The sequence below is a fragment of the Micromys minutus genome (genome assembly GCF_963924665.1).
Source record: "Micromys minutus genome assembly, chromosome: 10".
NCBI lineage: Eukaryota > Metazoa > Chordata > Mammalia > Rodentia > Muridae > Micromys > Micromys minutus.
Genome location: NC_137979.1, coordinates 27,815,949 through 27,837,357, shown reverse-complemented (window position 1 = coordinate 27,837,357; position 21,409 = coordinate 27,815,949). Strand labels below are relative to the sequence as shown.

Genomic DNA, 21,409 nt, shown 5'->3' with positions numbered 1-21,409 from the left:
CTTTCTCAGCCTGCCACAAAGCAAGTGTCTGGATGGTTTAGGTTTTCTGATGCTTTGACAGACAGATGGCGCAGCCTTATGAAGCTTTTCTTGTGTTTGTTGGTAAAGTTTTCCCGTTCGTTTGACATAAGCGGAAAATAACGATGGTCACACAGCATTCATGCGAGAAACGCCCAGCAGAGGCATCAGTATGACGAGGAGCCACTGTGGGATCAAAAGGCACCATCCCCACCTTCAGAGTGATCAAGAGAGACTGGAAATGTAGCAGAAATACAAAGTTGGCAATAAACCAGTAAATATTTTCTTTAAAACAGATACAACTTACGTCTCCGATGAGAACAAAGTCCTTCAGACTGGTGATTTCCATGTGAGCCAGGTTTTGTTATCAAATCATTTTATGAAGTCTCATAACTATAAAATCATTGCAAGAATTCAAGGTTACGGCGCCTCAGCAGCAGCAAAGTTTATGTCCTCTTTGATGGAATTGTTTAATGATATCCTTGAGCTGCCGGTCAGATCCACGAGTAACAGCTGGAGAGAAATGTCCTGTTTGGGACTAAAACTTTGCTTCAAAAGGAATGTACAGTTTGCAGAAATGACATGCAAGCTGACAAAGCCTCCTAAGAGTCCTTATTGTTAAATAGTTTTAAAATCATGTAATATGAGGGCTCATGGGATTGTACAGAGAATACTCCTAAATGGTCCCTCCATTTTGAATCTATGAGAGACGACTGATTTCACGTGGTAGAGACAAAATGAGCATCCGGGTTTTCAAAGCAGCCCCTCCTATACATCAACGGTGTCTGGCTGGCAGCCACAGCTCTCCCAGGAGTGGTGCGTGCTGTGCGTGGCAGCGCGGCATGAAACCACGGGAACCTGGCTGGCTACTGCCTTCAGCACCTGGCCTAACCAAAGTTTCGAGAGAGGCTGTGCCTTCTCCAAAAACAAAGATTCCAAAATTAAGGGTCTTACGCCAACTTTCCATCGCTGTGACTGAGTAGGTGAGAGGACGTCAGCTCAAATAAGAGAAAGGATTAATTTCGGCTCACAGTTCAGGGCTTTCAGTTTATGGCTGTTGCGTTCTGTTGCGTTAGTCCTGCGGCTGTACCATCAGGAACTTGTAGTGGAGCCATTGTTCCCTTCCATGGTACTTAAAAAGCAGGAGTCCCATAATTCCCTTTGAGGACACACCCTCACTAACCTAAGACCACCCACTACTTTCCACATCTTAAAGGTCCCGCCACCGCCACCGCCACTGCACAGTAGTCCCAGGAGGCAAACACTCCAGAGAACTATACCTCCTTACGTTTCCTATACAGCAAACCCTTGAACAGAAGGTTCATTCTCAGTTCTTGAGCTACTGATACTTTGAGAGCCATGAAGGGAGGCCAAACCTTCCAGGGGCGTATTTCCCGCCTGGCTCATTTCAGGCTCCCCATTTTCAGAGTGAATAGGGCTAAGCCTGGTCACTGGAGCTTCAAATCATTCTGTTTCCTCGATTCCCTCTCCCACCCGTTTCCCCCTCATTCTGCCCTCCTATCTGCATCTGGTTTCTATTTGATGTTAAACGTGTAGATACTGGGGGTCTCCTTTATAGTCGTGTGTTCTCTGATATAGGAAGTACCTTACAGATGTTCATTCTTGGTGTGAGAGGCAGATGTGAACTGAAGCTTCTTCTATAATAAAACAGACAAACAAATCTGCAGTCTGTACTTGGCTGGCTTAAAACAGATGAAATGCTGTAGATTGGTACCCAAAATTCTCTTGGTCTTATTGTAGACCCTGAAACAACCTAACAAGACCAATGGAAATAACCTGTTTTAGGTCAAAATTTTTTCCTTCCGTCTTCATTTTTCCTGTCAAATTGTCAGAGAGCTCAGTGTCCCGTAAAACCAAGAATAACCGTGGTTCTTATTTCTGGTCAAGGCAGAGTAATAGAAAGGAGTGGCCCTCTTTCCTGGCTGTGTGGCCTTGGACAGATAGATCCCTTAACCTTTCTGAACTTTAGTATCTCCAATCATAACTCATAAATAATGGCACCATTACCCACTAGAGTGGCTATGTGAGTCAAAAAGACAGGTGTAAAATGTTTTATAAATCACAAGGTTCATGAAAATGTAAGAGAATGCCCTTCCTGATCTATTTTAAATGGCTAACATTTGCTGAGAGCATCAGAAGAAATAAAGGCCAGTACTAAGTCATACGTTTCCACAGCAGCACTTTAGGGATCTCTTGGCAGTGGCTCAGATCTTCACTACCACTCCCGTCTCAACTCAATACACACATGCAGAAAGCGCTCTGAGAACAAACATGTTTTATGGCACCACGTAAGTGCAAACAACCCATGATGCAAGGCATTTGTCACATGCCTACCTTGATGTTGCCAAGATAAATTCTCCCATGAAGATGACCCAAGTCCTACGACATCTGTGATTGATGGAGAATGTGTGTTCTCGGTAGTCCCTGGCGTGAATGGAGGGGAATTCACATCTTTTGTTTTTCATTGAAATGAGGCAAATGGCTTGATTTTATTCTGGCTCACATTAGATGTGCCCCTGGTAGATATAAACCTATTCAAAGGAATAAACATGATTTTGTGGCAGGTTGGTCAGCATTTTCTGTGACTCAGAATCCATAGAGAGGGGGAAGGGGTAGGAATTAAGAAAACTGTCCTTGGGTTGGCAAGATGGCTCAGAGGTTAAGAAACTGTGTCACCAGGCCTAATGACTTGAGTTCGATTCCTGGGATCTGCATGGAGGAAGGGAGGAATTCCAGAAAGTTGTCCTCTGACACAAGCCACTCCCTCAAAAAACAAACAAGTCTTTAAAAATTAAAAAGAAACCTCTCTTGGGATCAAACATCATTTTATTAAAGCAGTATTTTATTTTATAAACTGGCTTGATTTGCTTCACTGCGGGGGATTGGACAGGTTCTCACACATACGTGGTAAGTGTTCTTCCATAGAGCTACGCCAACGCTCTTGAGTTCTTCCTGTGATGAAAATGCCTGCATTAGTTAGAAGTTACATTGGGTAGCAATGACAAAGCAACGACAGCAAAAATCGTTCCAATCTGATGGCTTAACACAGAGCCCTGTCTTTCATTTACTCAGAAACAGGAAGTGCTGGTCCACGGGGTTATTCAGAACAGCAAGACAGCAGGTGTCCTGACATCTCTCCCCAGCTGCCATGTCTGAGAACAACAACCACCACAAAAACAAAACAAAACAAAACAAAACAAAAAAACCTTTTTGTTTCACTTTGTCCAGAAGTGACACTGCTCATTCTACCTATAGCCCCTTGACTCTAAGTCATGTCAACATCCTGAAACCAAGCAAATAGGAAACAGGATGGGCCAGAGATACTCAGAAAGTACAGAAGTCTCTGTCACAGGCCTCAACCCCCAAAAGAGGCAAGCTTTCACACACCTTTATCCTCACCGTGGCACCACAGAGCAAACTGCAGTGGCTAGGACTTACAGCTCAGCCTCATGCTACTTGTGTGACTGAGCAAGTCATGGTATCCTCCATTTCCACAACTGTCAAGTGGAGAGTCCCAACGCCCACCTCCACGCTCCAGACACTCTGTGCTTGTCATCACTGGGAGAGCACAAAGTATCTAAGGCAGCACTTCTTCCAAAACAGCTCTGACATGGAAGATTATCTCAGAGACTATGGGAACCTTTCCCAAAGACAGCATGGCCAAGATGATTGTAAATTACCTTTGCTTGTAAGTTCTCTGTCAGTAATCCAAAATGGGATGAACACGGACACCATTCTTGGAAAGGGCAGTGTGTTTTCACTCTATTGGGTAACCTTTTTTCCTGATACCCTCTCCCTGACTCCAGCAACTAAGCTTTATAGATCAGCCTGGGTGTGAATCCCAGTTTTGTCACCCTCTTTAGTTAGTGAGCATTTTAAGCCAATTGCATGTGCACATGTGTGTGTGTGTGTGTGTACTGAGATTGAATCAAGGCCTCTAAACATCAAGACAGTCATGACTGCTTTACAAGGTTGTCTATAACATAAAAATAAATAATTCAAGTCCCCAGTACAGTATGGTGTAACTATCTGTCCTTGACACATTCCAGTGTGAATTCCTACGTTTGCTGTGAGAGCTTTGCCACAGAAATCTCACTTAAGTCTGTGAAAACCCAAGTCAACACCACGTTAAGACCTGTCTGTTAGGAAATGGCCTTTGTTGGCCCAAGGGCACTCAGCTACTCCTACGCATTAAGGATCAAAGCAAATTCAGACTAGTAAGTAAGTGTTATTAATGAATCTTTATAAAATTAAGGAGATAGATTATGGGAGCTGCAGAGATGGCTCAGCAGTTAAGAGCACTGACTGCTCTTCCAGAGGTCCTGAGTTCAATTCCCAGCAACCACATGGTGGCTTACAACCATCTGTAATGGGATCTGATGTCCTCTTCTGGTGTGTCTGAAGACAGCTACAGTGTACTCACATACATAAAATAAATAAAAAATCTTTAAAAAAGAAGATATATTGCTATAATAAATGTGGCTCATAACTCCAGTTCCACAGGAATGCAATGCCTTCATCTGGCCTCCACGGCACTGCACATACACACACACACACAAACACACACACACACACACACACACACACACACAATTCAAATGTTTTTTTAAAAACTTTTTTTTTAAAGAATAAAGTTCAAAAGGAATAAAAATAACAGTAAAAGGTGTCCTCATTAATAGAAAGACTGAGAAAGGAGTGACTGTCACTGTCCTTTTTTACTGGAGCTTGATCTCAAGTCAAAACATAATGTACAAGTGTTAGGAGCTCAGTTACCTCCGAGTAGGGAGGAAAAATGCTGGGGCAGAAGCAGCAAATGGGGTCTGCTTCTGAGGCCAGGCACTTCATGTGCTAAGCAGGACAGGAGACCTTGTATTACAACTGACTCCGTTTTCTCTTCAGCGAAAGACAATGTCTCCGGGGTGGAATGTCTGTTTATGATCCTGCTGTGAGTGTGCACTCGTGGTCTTTGTGCCAGCGTACAAGGCCACTGACTCCCGTATGGGTGAAGAAACTCTCCCCTGATGACCTGCAATTCTCAAGAATTGTCATATGTTCTAGAACACAGCATGATTCATAATTTTGCTAGGCGGGGCAAAGGCATTGCCTTTTAGTCCATGTCAGCTTTTTCCTGCATCTACCTGAAGATGTGGGAACTGGAATTGTCAAAATAATGCAAATGCTTTTAAAGCTTCCACAATCCAACCTCCTTGTTTTCCAAATGCCCCGGGAGAGGGGCAAGGGCCGCCCCAGACAGTGCAGCCAAGACCAGAACAGGGTTCCCTGATCCTCCATATATATGGTTTTATTTTTTTTCCTTTTAAAGCACACTACCTAAACTTGTGGCCAGAGGTCTCTTTTGTCTTCATACATTCTAGTCTGCTATCTAATGGTCTAAGTATCCGATTTATCCACACTCTTACTTTGCCCCTGTAGCATCTTACCAGGGCTTCCAGATTCTGCTTGGAGAAATCCTGCATAAAACCAGATCACCCACCCTTCTAGCCACCCACCTCCTCTCTCCTGCTCTGCTTTCTAGCACATTTATTGCATTAAACACATTCTGAAGAGGGGAAAGACTGAGTTCTCTATTCTGGGATGTAAAGAGCAGCAGATTTAACTCTGAGTACTCAAAAATGCCAGGAAACAAACAAACCAAGTTCTTTCGAGTTAGGGGTGGATTGCTACGGAGATTCTAAAGATGTTTCTGGACACTGCTGTCTCTTGCTCAACTTATCTCAGTTGTAGGAGAGAGAGAGGCATAAATTCTTATGAAAAAAAAAAACAAAATCAGGAAGAAGAAAATGGAAGTGGAGGGAGTGGGCTGAGCAGTGTGTGTGCTGCAATCTAAGGCTGGTACATTCGGCTCGTCAGGAGTGCAGATAGAGCTATGCAAATGACTCCAGGAAGAGAGGCAAAGGAGACTCCATCCAGCTATCCCGCCCCAAGCCGTGCCCTTTGCACGTTCTGACCCACACATCGGCTTTATGACAGTGTCAGCCGTGTAGAGATAAGGAAAACAAGGACAAATGCTAAAATCTTCACGAGACAAAATTTATTCCACTTGGAGGAATGTCTTACATTCCGAGATTAGGTCTTCCTTGTTTTAGTCCCAAAACATTAATGGGATGATACGGAAGGTAGGAGACAGTTCACATCTTTCCAAGCTCCCTGGCAATTTAGGGATGCCATCGTTCTGTGTTGGGCTCTGCTTCCATTCCCAGCTGCTGCACTGATTTAGAAAATCCAAATGTCAGTTAATCCCCTATGTAGAAAACTACAAGTCAAATAGTAAGTGGTTACCAATCTATTAGGAATGAATTGAAATTAATTAACATACTTCAGGAGAGGGCTTACTGAAATCTTTCTGTTTAGAACCCTTGCCTATAACATAGTTCAATAAGTAGATCAAATAAGTTAACAAGGGCTAGTAATTAACCAAACACTTCTTCATAACCTCTGACAATTTAACAGGAGTGAATTTAAAAATAGCAATAAATACAGATGTCACTAGACAAATCGAGATGGTCCTGATGCAAAACTCTTCACTTGTTAGGTGGCAGCTCAGCTTCTTATCTGCAATGAATCAAGAAATTAATTCAATAACGATTGTAGCAATAAGAAATTCAAACCAACAGGCATCCTCTCCGGCAGCAAGCCTCTGTTCTACACTACCCACTTGCCATGCGCTGGCTAAAGGAACTCTCCACAGAGGAAGCAGCAAAGAGGATGAGGAGCGTGCTGTAGGGAAGACAGTGCAGCGGCGGCTCCGACGGGACAAGCCCTCTTAGTTGCTTGTGTGGCAATGCAGTTGCGTAAGCCCTGGCTAAACCTGCTCAGAGAACAGGCAGAAAGCCCCAAGGTGTTCCCTGTTCTGAGCAACCTTCCCAACTCTTCCTCTAAAGTGAAGACAGGTTTTTCTCCACTCTGTGTTCTCGGAACCCCTCACCTTCCTGCGCCTTCCGTCTCTGAAGGAAAATGCCTGGGGTGGGCACTCTCTATGGCACACTGCTCACAGAACTGCTCTACCAACCCCCACCCCCATCCCCTACCACTGTTTCTGCCAGTGGACTTACAGAGCTGTTTCTGAATTCCGGCCGCTCTCCTTCACACAGAGCTAAAAGGCAAACGCAGAGTGCTTGTGAGTTTGCCTCCTCTTCTGAGATCAGAAGTGAGCATTTTGAACGAATCAGCGTAGCCTTGAGTGCTGTGAGGCTACAGTGCAGCCGACTGTGTGGGCTCAGCTCTCTTTGATCATTTTTATTGAACTTTGAGAAGACATGCCTTAATCAGAACGTTTCTAGGGTTTACAGGTTATGTGTGTGTATGTGTGTGCGCGCACTCGTGTGCGTGTACATGGTGGAGGAGTATCATGCCTTAGTACACATGTGGAAGACAGAGGACAACTTGTAGGTATCCATTTTTCCCCTTATATCAGCTCCAGGAATTGAACTCAGGCCATCAGACTTGGCTACAGGTGCTCTTACCTACTAAACAATCTTCTCTGTCCATTCTGGTTTTTTCCTCTCCATCCTCCTCCTCTTCTTCCTCCCTTCCCCTTCCTCTCTCCCTCTCCCTCCCCACCTCCCTTCTCCCTCTCCCTCTCTCTCCCCCCTCTTTCCCTCCCTCCCTCCCTCCCATTCTTTCTTTCTTTGGAAAAATGTTTTGGACTGGAATTGGGTGGGGCATATTTGTTCTTGGGATACACTGTTGCCTCAATTCAGATCTAGTTGGGTTGCATGGAGAATGCAGCTCTCTGGCTGGTGAGTTCAGCCTAGGGCATTCTGGCTCTCTTGAGAGGTTTTCTGCCATATGTGCCCTCTTTGGCCCCAGTGATCTCACAGAGTCAAATGTGGGCCATTAGCCTAAGCATGCGCATATTCTGAAACACAGTAAACAATGATGTCAACCATTGGACAACTCCAACTCCAACCCACAGCAGTAGGGCATGTGGCTGTATCCAAGAGCAGAGCACGGAGACTTCTGTTCCGCCCTGTGTTTATTTATTGCACCAAGGGTGCCATAGCAACAATAGAAGGGGAAATTTTTTATTGGGATTTTCGTTTTTCAAACAAGATTTGACTCTGCAGCCCTGGTTGGACTTAAACTCGAGAGCTTCCTCCCTCTATCTCCTCAGCACTGGGAAGACAAATGTGCACCGTCTCACCTGGCGGGAGAGACTTAAAAGGAAGAAAAGCCAACTCTAAAGCTCCCGTATTTCCACTCAGCCTTTGTCCGTATGTATCTCTCTTCCTTGCAAAGCTACGCACAGGGTGAATGCTAGAACCGTGTACATACAAGGCATGCAGCCTACCGATGAGCACACCAGCCTCTTAGATGACTTTTGCCCCAGTCGTTCAGAATATTTAGGTACCTTCATTATTCTTTTTCTCCTAGAAAGCAGTGCAAAAGCCAGCGTCAGGACAACTACGACACAAGCAGCAATGATCGGTTCTATCGGCACGGTAGGGACTTTGTCTGTTGGAAAGGCAAATACAGAGAGAACAGCCAACTTCTACTTGCTGTGTTTCTAATACGAACCATGCATGTACGCTTTCCATGTGTTACCCTTTCAATTAAATCCTCCAGACAGCCCTAAAAGATGAGGCATAATGGAGGTCTTTACAGATTAGGCTACTTATCCAAAATCACAGAATTAATAAATGGCAGATGCAGATTTTGAACCCATTCCTTTGTGAAAGGAGTTGCTGAAATTTGAGTCCCTTACCTAAAGCAACTGCTCAGGCCTACTCGCCTATGTCCTGAAGCCCACAACACGAAGTTTGTTTGACTTATATGTATTTATTTGTGTGTCGGTGTGTGTGGTGTTCACATGCCACAGGACACGTGTGGAAGTCAGAGGACAGCTGTGGGAGTTAGTCCTCTCTACCTCACGGGAACCAAGGACAGAACTCAGGTTGTCAAGCCTCACTAAAAGTAACAACTGAGCTATCCTTATGGCCCAGCCATTGTCTTGTAAAAAATCTTTTCTTTTGGCTCCAGCTAAGGATAATTGGTGGGCGGGTTAAGTAAATACATTAAACAGCCCTCACTTGTGTGTGTGTGTGTGTGAGGTGCTGGGGATAGAACCCAGGGCCTAGCACGCAGCAAGCAGAAATTCTACCACTAAGTTACACCCTGGCTCCCAAGCATCCTTCACTTCTGCCCACTCTCAGCTCCCCCCTCCCCAGTTATTCTCATGAATGTGTGAGTGGTGGCAACCATCCTATAGAGGTATGGCTGATGAGCCTTCTTAGGATGCTCTGGCTTTGTATTAATCAACTCTGGGCTATACTGAGGTCATTACCTTACTGGAGACCTCTCTACTTATACACCAAGGAGATTTATCAAAACCAAGAGGAAGCAAAAGCCATATGATTAGGAGGAGAGATCAGATTGCAGTCACGGATTGGACTATTCTTTTACCAGACAGAAGGTCAGGAAGCCACACGGGACAGCTCTCCTTCTACAAATCAGGCTGAAATCAACTTACTGACTCTACTGCCTCACTTTGCGTTCCAAGTCCCTGTTGGGAGACACGTGTGACCTCCCTCATTCCATTCTTTCCCTCGGTGTTCCTATCTGTGACCAGACTTGATGTCCCCTCCCCCAGCCCATTATAACAAAATAATTCCTAACATGTGGGCAGAATCTTAAGCTGGCCAAGCGCTTCCCGTCCTCCCCACCCCAGCGTTTCAAAGCCTTTTAGAGACTGAATTGTGAAGCTGGGGGACGTCTGTGGAAAACTTGGCATCAGGTGCCACTAAGCACCAGCAGCCGACCATGTGTGCTGTAAAGGCAAGCTGACAGTCTGGAAAGCAACAGCAAAAGAAGAAATAAGAAAACAGGCTGCTTTGGCAAAACTCCACCCAAAACAAGTTTCTGCCCACCTAAAAGGCAATTTGCCGATTGCCACACAAGCTGTGTGATTTTTAGAAAATGTACTTATAGAGCAATTATGTTCCTTTTTTTTTTTTTTTTTTCCCTAACCAAGAGAGATGCTGCAATCACCCAGTCTCCAAGTATGGTCTCATTGCTAATTAAGATGGTACCACATGAGGTTTGCCCCACCAGGTTTTTATAAAGGCTCTGGGGAATGTTTGAAAAAGCCACAAACTTTGAGGTGGTGTTTCTTTCCTTGCTTCTGATCTTTGGACACAGGGTTTTTTTGTTTGTTTGTTTGTTTGTTTTTCTTTTTCTTTTTAGGTTTTGTTTTTGCTTCTTCAAGCCCCAAGGCATTCTGCCATTGCTCTGTAGGACAAATTCATGAACAGCTCAGTAACCACAGTGACAGGGCTGTCAACCAACAGCTACTCCCCCTCTCCACCAGCCACCGTGTTTGTATCCCAGGCTCTCTACAGTCCAGACAAGCCGGCAGGAGGTTGGTTTGTCTCCTGGGAAATGGTAAGAATAGTAATAGGTGAGCAGTGTCCCAGCAGGATGCAGGAGCCTCAGCTTGTCGGCTGCTCCCTGATTACGTGCCTGAGACCAAATGTGTGTGAAGAAGTGGTGTACCTCTGCGCCATCAAGCATCCCAATTTCCTCTCTGAGTAAGAAATCCAAGGAGAAGCATGCATAGGCTGCACATACACACATCCAGGCAAACCCTTTACACGTAAAGCAAAATAAAGAACTCTTTAGAAAGGAAAAGGAATCTAAGGAGATCTCCCCGAACCTCCCTGATTCTCCATTGATAAACATGAGTGGATAGCACATAATGCCAAGGGAGAGGGCTTGGATTATCCATCTTCCCCACCCCCTGCTCATCAGATGACAGAATATAAGCGTTAAGAGTGGTTGCAGAGGTCTTTTGTTTCTTTGTTTGTTTAAATCTAAACATTTTCTCTTGTACATTTCTGAATTCTCTTCTGTTATAGGCTGTGAACTCATAGTTAGTTCCTGCATACATCGGTGCTGGTGGAAATCTGTAGAAGTCTCTTCCCCAAAAAAGCTAAACCAGAATTGCTTTCTATATTGGTACAAGATCTTTGCTCAAAGCCAGTGGTCTATATGGAATAGACATGATTCTTCTAATTTCTCCCTCCTTCGAACTTGCTTTGTAGACCAGGCCAGCCTTGAACTCTTAGAGATCAGCCTGCCTTTACCTCTCAAGTGCTGGGATTAAAAGTGTGGGTCTACCATGCCTGGTTTAGAAAAAAAAAAATTGTTTTTTCTTTTAAAAGCAGATACTCTACCACTGAGCTATAGCAGCCCTTTGCAGTGCCCAGGATCAAACACAAGACCTCCTGCATACAAGGAAAGCACCCTCCTCATAGAGCCCTAGCCCCAGCCTCCAGCTTTTCTTAATGTTTGTTTGTTTGTTTGTTTGTATTTCAGAGATATGGTCTCACTAAATTACCCAGGCAGGACTTGAACTCACAATCTTCCTGCACTAGCCTTCTGTATTGCTGAGATTAAAGGCTTGCAGCACCAAGTCTGACTCAGATAGAACTCCTAAAGAGAACACTCTTACATGGGGATAATTTCCCAATGAAAATCTTGGCTATGAATCGTAACAGTTCTCATCATTCGTTGTCACTGATGACGCTTAAGGAGCTTGTCTTCTGACTTATGCGTCACTCTGAGCAATTATTCGAAAAGAGTTACCTTTAACAACCAGGTGGAAGTCCATGGTCTCCATTTTCAGAGATGAGTTAGCAATACAGTGGTAGGTCCCATTGTCAGACTTCTTGACTTTGCTGATTGACAACTGAAAAGACTCCCTTGTCTGTTGGATTTGGTGACGGCCTTTCTCTAAAACCAAGGCACTGTTGTTTTTATACCACATCATTTGTGCTTGAGGGTTGGATTTCACGTTGCAAATCAACCTTACGTCGCTGCCTTCCTCCACAGTTTGGAAGCCATTTCCACTTAGAAGAGGAGGAACTGTAAGACTCAAACATTCAAGATTCATTAGAAACACGCAGTAGTTAGTCCATTGTCAGCAATTTAAGCTCTCCCTCCCACCTCTCTCAGGGTGTATTCGCCCCTTAGACCAAAGAGAGAGAGAGAGAGAGAGAGAGAGAGAGAGAGAGAGAGAGAGAAACTCCTGCTCTTCTAGAGGTCCTGAGTTCAGTTCCCATTACCTCCATGACAGCTCACAGTCTATAACTCTAGTTACCAGGGATACGATGCCTTCTTCTGGCTTCTGTGGGTACCAGGCGCACACATAGTGCACAAACTTATACGCAGCTAGAACACTCATATACACATAATAATAAAATAATTTAAATTAAAATGGGGCGAGGAACACACCATTCGTCTTAGCCCTTGAGAGTTTTAGACCAACCTGGTCTACACAGCAAATTTCAGACTCATCAGGGTACATAGTAGGACCATTTCAAAAACAGTCCTTGTTTTCTGAGCCATGTGATGATCCAGTTTGTACGGGAGTTGGCTAAAACAGCGCCATGCTAAAGACAGGCATGAGAGGTAACACCAACTCCTATGTCATCTACTGTGACTTTCAGTCAGCTACTTATCTGTGGAAGCTTCAGTTTCTTCATCTAAACAAACAAAAACTTGAATAATAATACTTTTCTGTGAAAACTGAGACAATCTGTGTAAAGAAGCGAATTTGCTGTCCTGCTACATACCATTGCAAATGCTGTGCCAACTACCATTACAAACATGCTAACTACTATTACAAATGCTGTGCTAGCTAACTACCCTTACAAATGTCATGCTAACTACCATCACAAACATGCTAACTACCATCACAACATGCTAACTAGCTACAATTACAAATGCCACACTAACTAACTGCTGTTACAAGTGCCTCGATGATCTGCAAAGCTACGCACACCGCTAAGTTATGCATTTTGTCTGACTGCGTTGGCCAAGGCCACATATTTACATTGGCTCAGTGGCCCTCTTACAAAGAATGCTGTGCTTTAGGAAGCCTTCCAACTGCGGCAACTCTGGCCTCTATTGGAGGCATAGTGAGTCCTTGTGCCTCTTCTACAGTAAGAACAGCTGTAGCCCGTGGATTGTCAGATACATCCTCACTAAACCATCCCAACCCTCACCGTCCACCAAGCCCTTCTTACATCTAGAAGGAGAAATCATCAAGCCAGTTTTCTGTTCTTGTCTAGGCCCCTTGTATTTATTGGCAGAGGCCCAGGAAATTAATACGGTGGTTAAAGTGTGGGCATAGAGGAAGCAGGTAGACCAGAGTAAGGAGGGAAAGGAGGCTTGTCTCATCTGTATACTGAAGAATTAGACCCTGAGTAGGCTGCGTTATTTATAACTTTCTCAGAAGAATGACATTTTGTTGCTCTTTGGAATGAACTTAAAGTCTGCATCCATAACCAACAAGCATGTTGTGTAGTGTTCAAGGTACACAGGAAGCTGCTGGAACAGAAAACAGAATTGCCAAGAACAACAGTTCCATTTGTGAACAGATTCTATTAACTGTCCCTTTTAACTGTTTCATGTTAATGATTATTTAAGCAAGTCCTCTATGCAGCAACATTGGCCTTTAAAAAAATCAGTACATCTCAAGCAAAGCTAAAACATTCTCTTTGACATCCAGCATAGTCACTTCCATAATCAGTGCTGTTTTGTTATTATTGATTTCTTTTAAATAAGGTCTTGCTGGGTCTTAGCCCAGGCTGGCCTATAACTGACAATTCTTCTGCCTCAGACTAAACATCAGTGCTAGAATTATATAGCTTTGTACAGCCAGGCCCTGCTGCTGATACAAATTAATGAGGAAATAGAAATAGTTAAAAGGCATGAGAAGGAATTTCAGAGTAGAATTTTAAAAGTCCTCATTTTTAGTTCAAGAAATAAATAGGCTAGACACAGTGGCTGCCTTTAAAAGACTGAGTCAGAACAATCCCTAGAGCCCATAGGTATGAAGCTAGCCTGGGCAATGTAGTGAGCCCATATGTGGGAGGGTAGGCATAGAACTTCAAATGCAGACATCCAGGATTGATCGTCACTTTCTTTCCCCTTCACTCACAGGTCACATTCAGCACCACTGTAATGGACACCTGCTCATTGCGCTGTAGCTTGCAAGTAAAGCGGACTCCATCGTCGCTTTCATTGATGGGAGAGACACAGACAGAACTGATGTTGATTTTGTTTCCATTTTTCAAATCTACTCTTCCATCTTCTCTGTACCAGAGAAGTTCTTCATCTCTGGTGTGGTTTTGAACAGCACATTTCAGAGATGCTTGGACACCATGTTTAGTGTCTAGGATGTAGTTCTCAGTTCTACCATTCACAGTTAAAACAGAACCTGAGGATATAGGAGGGAAAAAAATTATTAGATAGGCAGATATCAGACCAAGATGTCCATCAACAGGGATTGGTTACATGAATTATAATACATCAAGGCAATAGAATATACTCTCAGTAATTAAAAACAATTTGCAAGGCAATAAATACACAATGTATTTTGTTTGTTTGTTTGGTGAGTTGTTCTCAAACTGAAGATACTCCTGCCTCAGTTTGTCAAGTGCTGGGAATTCAGATGCGAGAGCATAACATAATGTATTATTAGCTAAACTGAAAAAAAATACTAAAAATTGTGGCCACCGAATTTTTCTCCACATTGAAATCACCCAGAGATCTTTTACATCTTGATGTGAGGCTCATACTCAGAACATCTGTTTGATTGACAGGTATATAACCTAGGCATTGGGGCATTTGAGTCATAGGTGGTCCGAATGTATAGCGAAGTTTGACCACCAAGTTAGAAACTACATGTAAAATAATCTCAGAATAATCTGATGGAAAAATATATGGGATGTCCAAGAAGAAAAGTCTTTGGAAAATATCAAATATTTATATAGACTAGAACTGAAATATTTATATAGATATTAGTTAAAAGTAGAGAGGTACCAAACTTGATATTGATGTACTTGCTTTGAGGGAGGTGGGTGGGGTAGGAAAGCAACAACTTGAAAAAGACTAGCAAAATGAAAAAAAAATTTAAAGCATAAGTCCAAAGGTAGAATATAAATTCCATCTCTAATAATTATCACAAGCATCAAAATTGAATATGTATATGGGCAAAAACTGACTTAAAGATACTTTTCGTGCTAGATAAAAGGAATGTGAATGAATTTGTTTTTTTGTTTCTCATGTTTTAAAATTGGACAGTATAATAAAAATTTGAAATGTTTGAATGGCTATGATCTATAATTAGACAAGGTTTTATGGGCTGCATATTGTTTGTCTTTTTGAGGCAAGGTTTCACTATGTAGCCCTGGTTGCCCTGGAATTAGACCAAGCTGGCCTCAAAGTCACAGAGATGCCCCCTGCCTTTGCCTCCTGAGTGCTGGGGTTAGAGGCATTCACCAACATGTTTTGCACATTTTTGTTCTTGTGTTTTGCTTTAATTTTTAGAGACCTTTTTTTTTTTGGCATTGCATAGTAATAAATGCCCAAATTCCAGCTTTCGTTTTCCTGGCTCAGATGCAGGTAATGAAAGCTAGAGGTCCAGCTGCAGCTAGGCCATTCTCCAAAGGATGCATTAACATAGCTTTCAATATGATTGTAAGTGTGCCTGCAACTAACTGTACACACTCACGCTAGGGCAAGAGGAGGGCTTCAGGTGTCTTCCTCTGTTCTTTGTGCATCAGGGCCTTGAGGCAGAGTCTCACACTGAACCAGAAGCTTTCCTTAGCTCTGCTGCCCAGTAAGTTCCCAGGCCCACCGGCCTCCACTCCCCAGTACTGAGGCCACAAGGACTGATAGCCACGTGCAGCTTTTACAATGCACACTGAAAATGCCAATTGTCATTTGTACAGAGCAAACATCCTTCCAACCCAGTCCCCTGGCTTTGTTTCCTGGCATTTCCTTTGAACCTTTAAGCTAAGTTAAGCATTCATTCTCCTAGCAAGTCACACCTCTTGCCTTTTGCCTAATTTATTTTTATCATGAGTGAGTATTTTAAAACCAGAGAGAGGAGAGAAGCTGCTTTGAGACAGGGATATAGACTAAAAATATGAACAATAATTTTTTGTAAGTGACCTGTTCAAATGAACAGAAGCTTTCTTCATTTGGAATTCATACTGAAATACATTCAAAAGTGTGAAAATTCTGATTACAGTTCTAGAAGAATAGCACACATGCCATCCTATCTCATACAATCTGAGCCATAAAAGCCCCCCCCCCATTTTTAAAAATGTTTTCTGACTCTTATAACCTGAAGCATTGTATTGGGTAGCCATTCCAAATTGCAATTTCAGGTGGTTCCCAACATTTGCAGATTATTATTTTCATTTACTTACTTAAATTTTTTAATCTAAGAGGTCATAGAGAATATTAACTTACTTGTCCTTCCCTGTGGCAAAGATAAAACCACCAAGAGAAGCTGCCACACTTTCAGTGACCTGATGATCTTCCACATCATCTTTAATGAATGCAGGCTGGATCTTCTGGAGGCAAAGAATGCAGTTGATTCTGTACTTTGCTCTACAATGAGTTTGTGAACTTTCTTCCTATTAGGCATTTAAAATAAAGTCCCAAGTGAGTCACTCCAGCTATAACAATACACTCCTAGTCTTTAGCTAAACACATCTGAATAAATTTTTTTTGTTTTTAACATCTTTATGGCAATGAAAAACACTATATTATATAGACATAGATATCAGATGACTACAAAGAGGAAAAAAGAATCTTCCCTAGGGGGGAAAATATATCAACTGTCACTTTAACAGAAAGACTAAAGACCTCTCCATTCTCCGGTGGTCCTAACTGAGCCAAGTCATTCTTTTTTGAGAGTCTCACTTGAGTCATATTGGAAAGCTGTTCTCCAATCAGAGAACATTTTTTAAATGTTTATTTTGTGTGTTTGAGCATCTCACCAGCATGTATGTCTGTGGACCACTTGTCAGCCCGGTACCCAAGGAGACAGGAAGAAAATATTGAATCCCCGGAACTGGAATTGCATGTGGTTGTTAGCTTCAGTGTAGGTACTGAGAATTGAACCCAGGTCTTCTACAATAGCAGCCAGTGCTTTTGAACATTAAGGCATCTCTCTAGCCCCTCATGGACAGTTCTTGAGATTACTACAGATTCAAAGGTGTCCACTTGCTACAAACATAGCCTTTTGTCTTAATATTCCCTATCGAAAGTGAACAAGGCCTCCCTATTTTTTTCTGCACACGTCTGCTTTATCCTCCTATAACATCCCAGATATGTTGGGGAAAAGCATGCATGCATTATTTCCCTTACAGATGGCTCTACTGTGCCTTAAGTATGCAAAGTCCTGGGATTTGATGCTCAGAACTGCAAACAGACAGACAGACAGACAGACAGACAGACAGACAAAGAGTACTACTACAGATATGGCGGAAACATGTATGGAATAACTTCCAGATACTTTATAAACGTGACATGTACTTACTCAACCACAACTAAGCCTGACAATCATATCACTGTTTTCTTTGAGACAGTCTTTCTTGATAGCCCTGGTGGCATGGCATTAGAATGTAATTTTCCCCAGCACATTTGCACAAAGCCAGCAAATATTAGGGTCAGAACTCCAACCCAAGACTGCCAAGACCAGATTCACAACTATCATTCTGCCTAAATTAATATTCATTCCCTTCAGAAGATGCTCCTGGTCAGTCTCTTCTAGTCCCTGGCCCCTCCCATTTGCCCTAGCAACTTGGTATTTTGTCCCTTACCATGAATAGTAGCTGTCAAAATCAGGAATATACATCTGATTAATTTGGGGACCCTCTACTCCTCCCTTGCTCTAGGCTTGTTCTGATAGGACCAAATGTGCTTTCTACCAGGAAGGCCTGTACCAATCTTGATAAGACGTAATTACTATTGGCCTGAGCATTTTGTAATTGAAATTTTCTTGTCCAAAATATTGCTATGACTCTACTGCAAGAGTGAGGACCTCGGGACCAGGGAGGATGGATGGCTCAGAGGTAAAAGTGATTACTATTGTAAGTCTGACATCTTGACTTCAATCCCCAGATCCCATTGGTAAGAGAAAACCAACTCTTAAAGTTGTCCTCTGACCTCCACGCGTGTGCTGTGGCATATGTTCTCCCACTCCCCCACACACTAATAAATACAATGAAAGGTGATGATTTCAGAGCCAGTCATCCATGAAGAGAGCACTGCTATAGCATACAAGAGGCTCTGGGTTCAGTCCCCAACATTACAAGGATACACAAAGGGTGAGAAAGGATAACTCTCCAAGAATGATAAAGCAGTAACTTTTCTTCAGCACTGTCCAATACAGGTCCTGAATAAAACTCAAGAGTGGCTGGGCCGTGGTGGTGCACACCTTTGATCCCAGCACTCAGGAGGCAGAGGCAGGTGAATCTTTGTGAATTTGAGGCTAGCCTGGTCTACAGAGTGAGTTCCAGGATAGACAGGAACTTCTGAGCAACACAAAGAAATGCTGTTTCAAAAAAAAGCAAAGCAAAACAAAAATTAACCAGCCAACCAACCAATCAGAATAAAGCAAACAAAACAAAAAAGCTGGAGAGTGTGCGGCTACACACGGCTGCCCTGTGAGTCGAAGAACCGATGGTCTCTTGCTTTCCAAGACACCAAAGTTTCCAAACACAGTCCCTCTCTAGCCACTCACCTGCTGATCTCCGAGCAGCTGACTTCCTCAGCTAGCTCTTCCTTTGCCCGGGAACCCTGAATTATGTCCCTGTCATGATCCTTTATAATACTTGAATTTGAACACTTTATGACGGTAGGGTCAAGTCACTGAGATAAATTGGGGTCAAAGTCTGTTCCCTTTCTGGATTCATAGAGAAGACAGTTAATTGGGAAGGACATCCTCACAAGGCCTAAGCCTTCTTGTGTACCTAGGTTACTAGGTGGGGCCGGATATTACTAACGTGGGTGTATTGTCCCAGGGAAGCCTGAACTTGTACAAAACTTCACAGCACATCTCACCCAACACTGTCCCTCTCGACTGATATGACTGAGCCCAACAGCTTGAGGACTGTGACAGGACAAGTCTGGGGAGAGGCTTGTCTTTCACAATTGGTGACATCTGTAGTTTTTGCATAACTTACTGATTGAAATTTTTTACCACCAGTAACTTGAGCCCAGTGCTGAAGCTGTTCCAAGAATCAAGAGGTAGTTTTAGCTCCTTGAGGCTCTCACTTCATTGGGAAACCAGAGCAGGATACTTCAATAAACTTATTTTACCGATAAAAATGCTAAGATACTCAACAGGCAAAGCATTTGCTGTGTGAGAGCTTCGTGAATTTAGTTCTCCTGGGCCCACATAAAACCCTGGTGAGGCAGCTGAAATCCCAGCACTCCTACAGAGAGAGGGGACACTGAGGTGTGGAGTGTAGAGAGAAGAATTCTCAGAAGTCCACTTGCCAGTTAACATGATATATAAGAGACCTTGTGCCAATCAGGGTCTGAGCTGAGGACCCCCACACAAGGTTATCTATCCTCTGACTTCCACACTGGCATGGGTGAGCATTTGTGCGGGCACACACACTCTTGTATGAACGCACCACCCAACATATTTTATGGTATTGTTACTATTAGATGTTTTATGTGCCAAGAACTATTGTTTCCGTTCATTAAAAAGCAGAATGTTGATGAGTATCTATATGTTACCCCCCACATTTTTCTGTTGCTGGAGATCAAATCCAGACTCTTATGTATTCTAAGAAAGCACTGTACCACTGAGGCACACCCCTAAATGTCTCCATTTTGGGTGTTTGTTTTTTGGGGGGGTGGGGAGACAAAGTCTTATAGCCTGAGTTGACTTTGAACTTGTTGTGTAGCCAAGGATAGTTATTCCTTCTGATTCTCTTGCCTTCACTCCCACGTGTTAGGATTACAGGTGTGTGCCACCACACTTGGCACCATCTGTCTATTTTAACACATTGGGTAACCACAGCATTTCTTTCTGTCTGTGTGACTTTAAAAAGTTATCTAACCCCTAGGAGCCTTCGGTTCTTTCAGAACACAATAGGAATAATGAAAACGCCCTCCCCACAGAGTCTCTGTGAGGATTAAGGGAAATGGAGCATGTTAAGCTGATGTACTGTAGGCTCTTCACAAGCCATAATTATTATTGTTATGAAGATAGGCTGGTCTAGCATTATTCAAGTAAGGATCATCATTAAGAACAGCTCCTGTTAGCCAACAGGTGCAATACTCCCACCCCAAGCAGGCTTGAGGTTTATTTCTCAGTGGGTACCAGAGCCGCATGTCCGTTTAAATATAGCAGGGCTGAAGAGATGGCTCATCGGTTAAGAGTGCTTGCTGTTCTTGCAGAGGATCAGAGACTGGTTTCCAGCATCCATGTCAGGCAGCTCACACTGATCTGATGCCCTCTTTTGGCCTCCACAGGTACTGCACACACCCACATAAAGACACTAATAACTTTTAAGAACGGATTTTGAAAAGGGCTTATGCCTTTGGGTCTGGGTCCCTCCAACGTAGATATTAAGACAACGTAGATATCAACCTTTGAGTGCAAACAGCTTACCTCACAGCCATCTCAGGAAGCTTCGGAAGTAAGAAGAGGTCAAGGAAGAAAACTACCAAAGGGTGTGCTATTGAGCATGCTACTACTACCGTGGCTCCTGGGATGAGTTCTTTGCAATACACAGTCAGTTCCTGCAAGGCAAGAAGCTTGAACAATTAGCCAACAATCCAGTGTCTTTCCATCTTTGGCTGAGTGCCAGTGACTCCCCCACACTTCCAGTAGAGACACATAGGAAGTTGCTTGATTTCTGAAAACTATGAGTAACTCAGATGTAGGCCACGAAGATATGGGTAGGGCACTGAGATCAATTTCTATACCTAGGTATTAGATAATATTAGGAAACAATGTGGAAGAGTGTCCCAATTCTCAAGAGATGCCTTCCAGCTAAATATAGGGGTTAAGTGTCATGACGATTACAACTAGCTTTCAAATGAGTCAGCAACACAGGGCTGAGGATCTGGCTCAGTGCAGGCTTTGGGTGTAATCTCCAGCAACACAAAAGACAAATGAACAGACAAGAATAAACACAGTAAATGTTAGCTGATGTTTATGGGACAGAGCGAAAAAAAAAGGGCTATAAAGATCTTCACTGGGCTATCCTTTCTGCATATGTCTGAATACTGAGATGTGGACACATTGTATTAAGCAAGTATTTTCTTTGTTTTTTAACTTATCAAACAGGTTTATATGCTAAATTCTCAATCCACAAATCCCACACACAATAAAGTCACAATCAGTGGACAAAGATATAAACTGTCCATCCAGAAAAGATAAATTAGACCCATGGAAACCCTTAGAATCATTAAAAACTTCATCAAACTAGAGATGTGCTGAGAGAAATATACACATCGGCTTCCTCGTTGCCTCCGGAATCCCCACCTCTGCCTCTTCTTCCAGTCTTCTCCTAAACAAGTATTTGTT

The 21,409-nt window shown here is 43.1% G+C and overlaps 2 protein-coding genes across 2 annotated transcripts in view; both read right to left on the bottom strand.

Annotated features, from left to right (window-relative positions):
- Nucleotides 1–21,409, bottom strand: part of LOC308426474 (ATP synthase membrane subunit K, mitochondrial-like) — a 316,992-nt gene that overhangs the window by 273,237 nt on the left and 22,346 nt on the right. The gene's annotated exons all lie outside the window — the stretch shown is intronic.
- TMIGD1 (transmembrane and immunoglobulin domain containing 1) lies at nt 77–16,501 on the bottom strand (the record flags this gene model as incomplete). The annotated part of the gene is made up of 6 exons (XM_080922413.1): nt 77–253; nt 6,720–6,868; nt 8,335–8,514; nt 11,644–11,922; nt 14,003–14,281; nt 16,324–16,501. 6 exons carry the CDS (start codon nt 16,499–16,501, stop codon nt 77–79), a joined length of 1,242 nt encoding a protein of 413 aa, XP_080778539.1.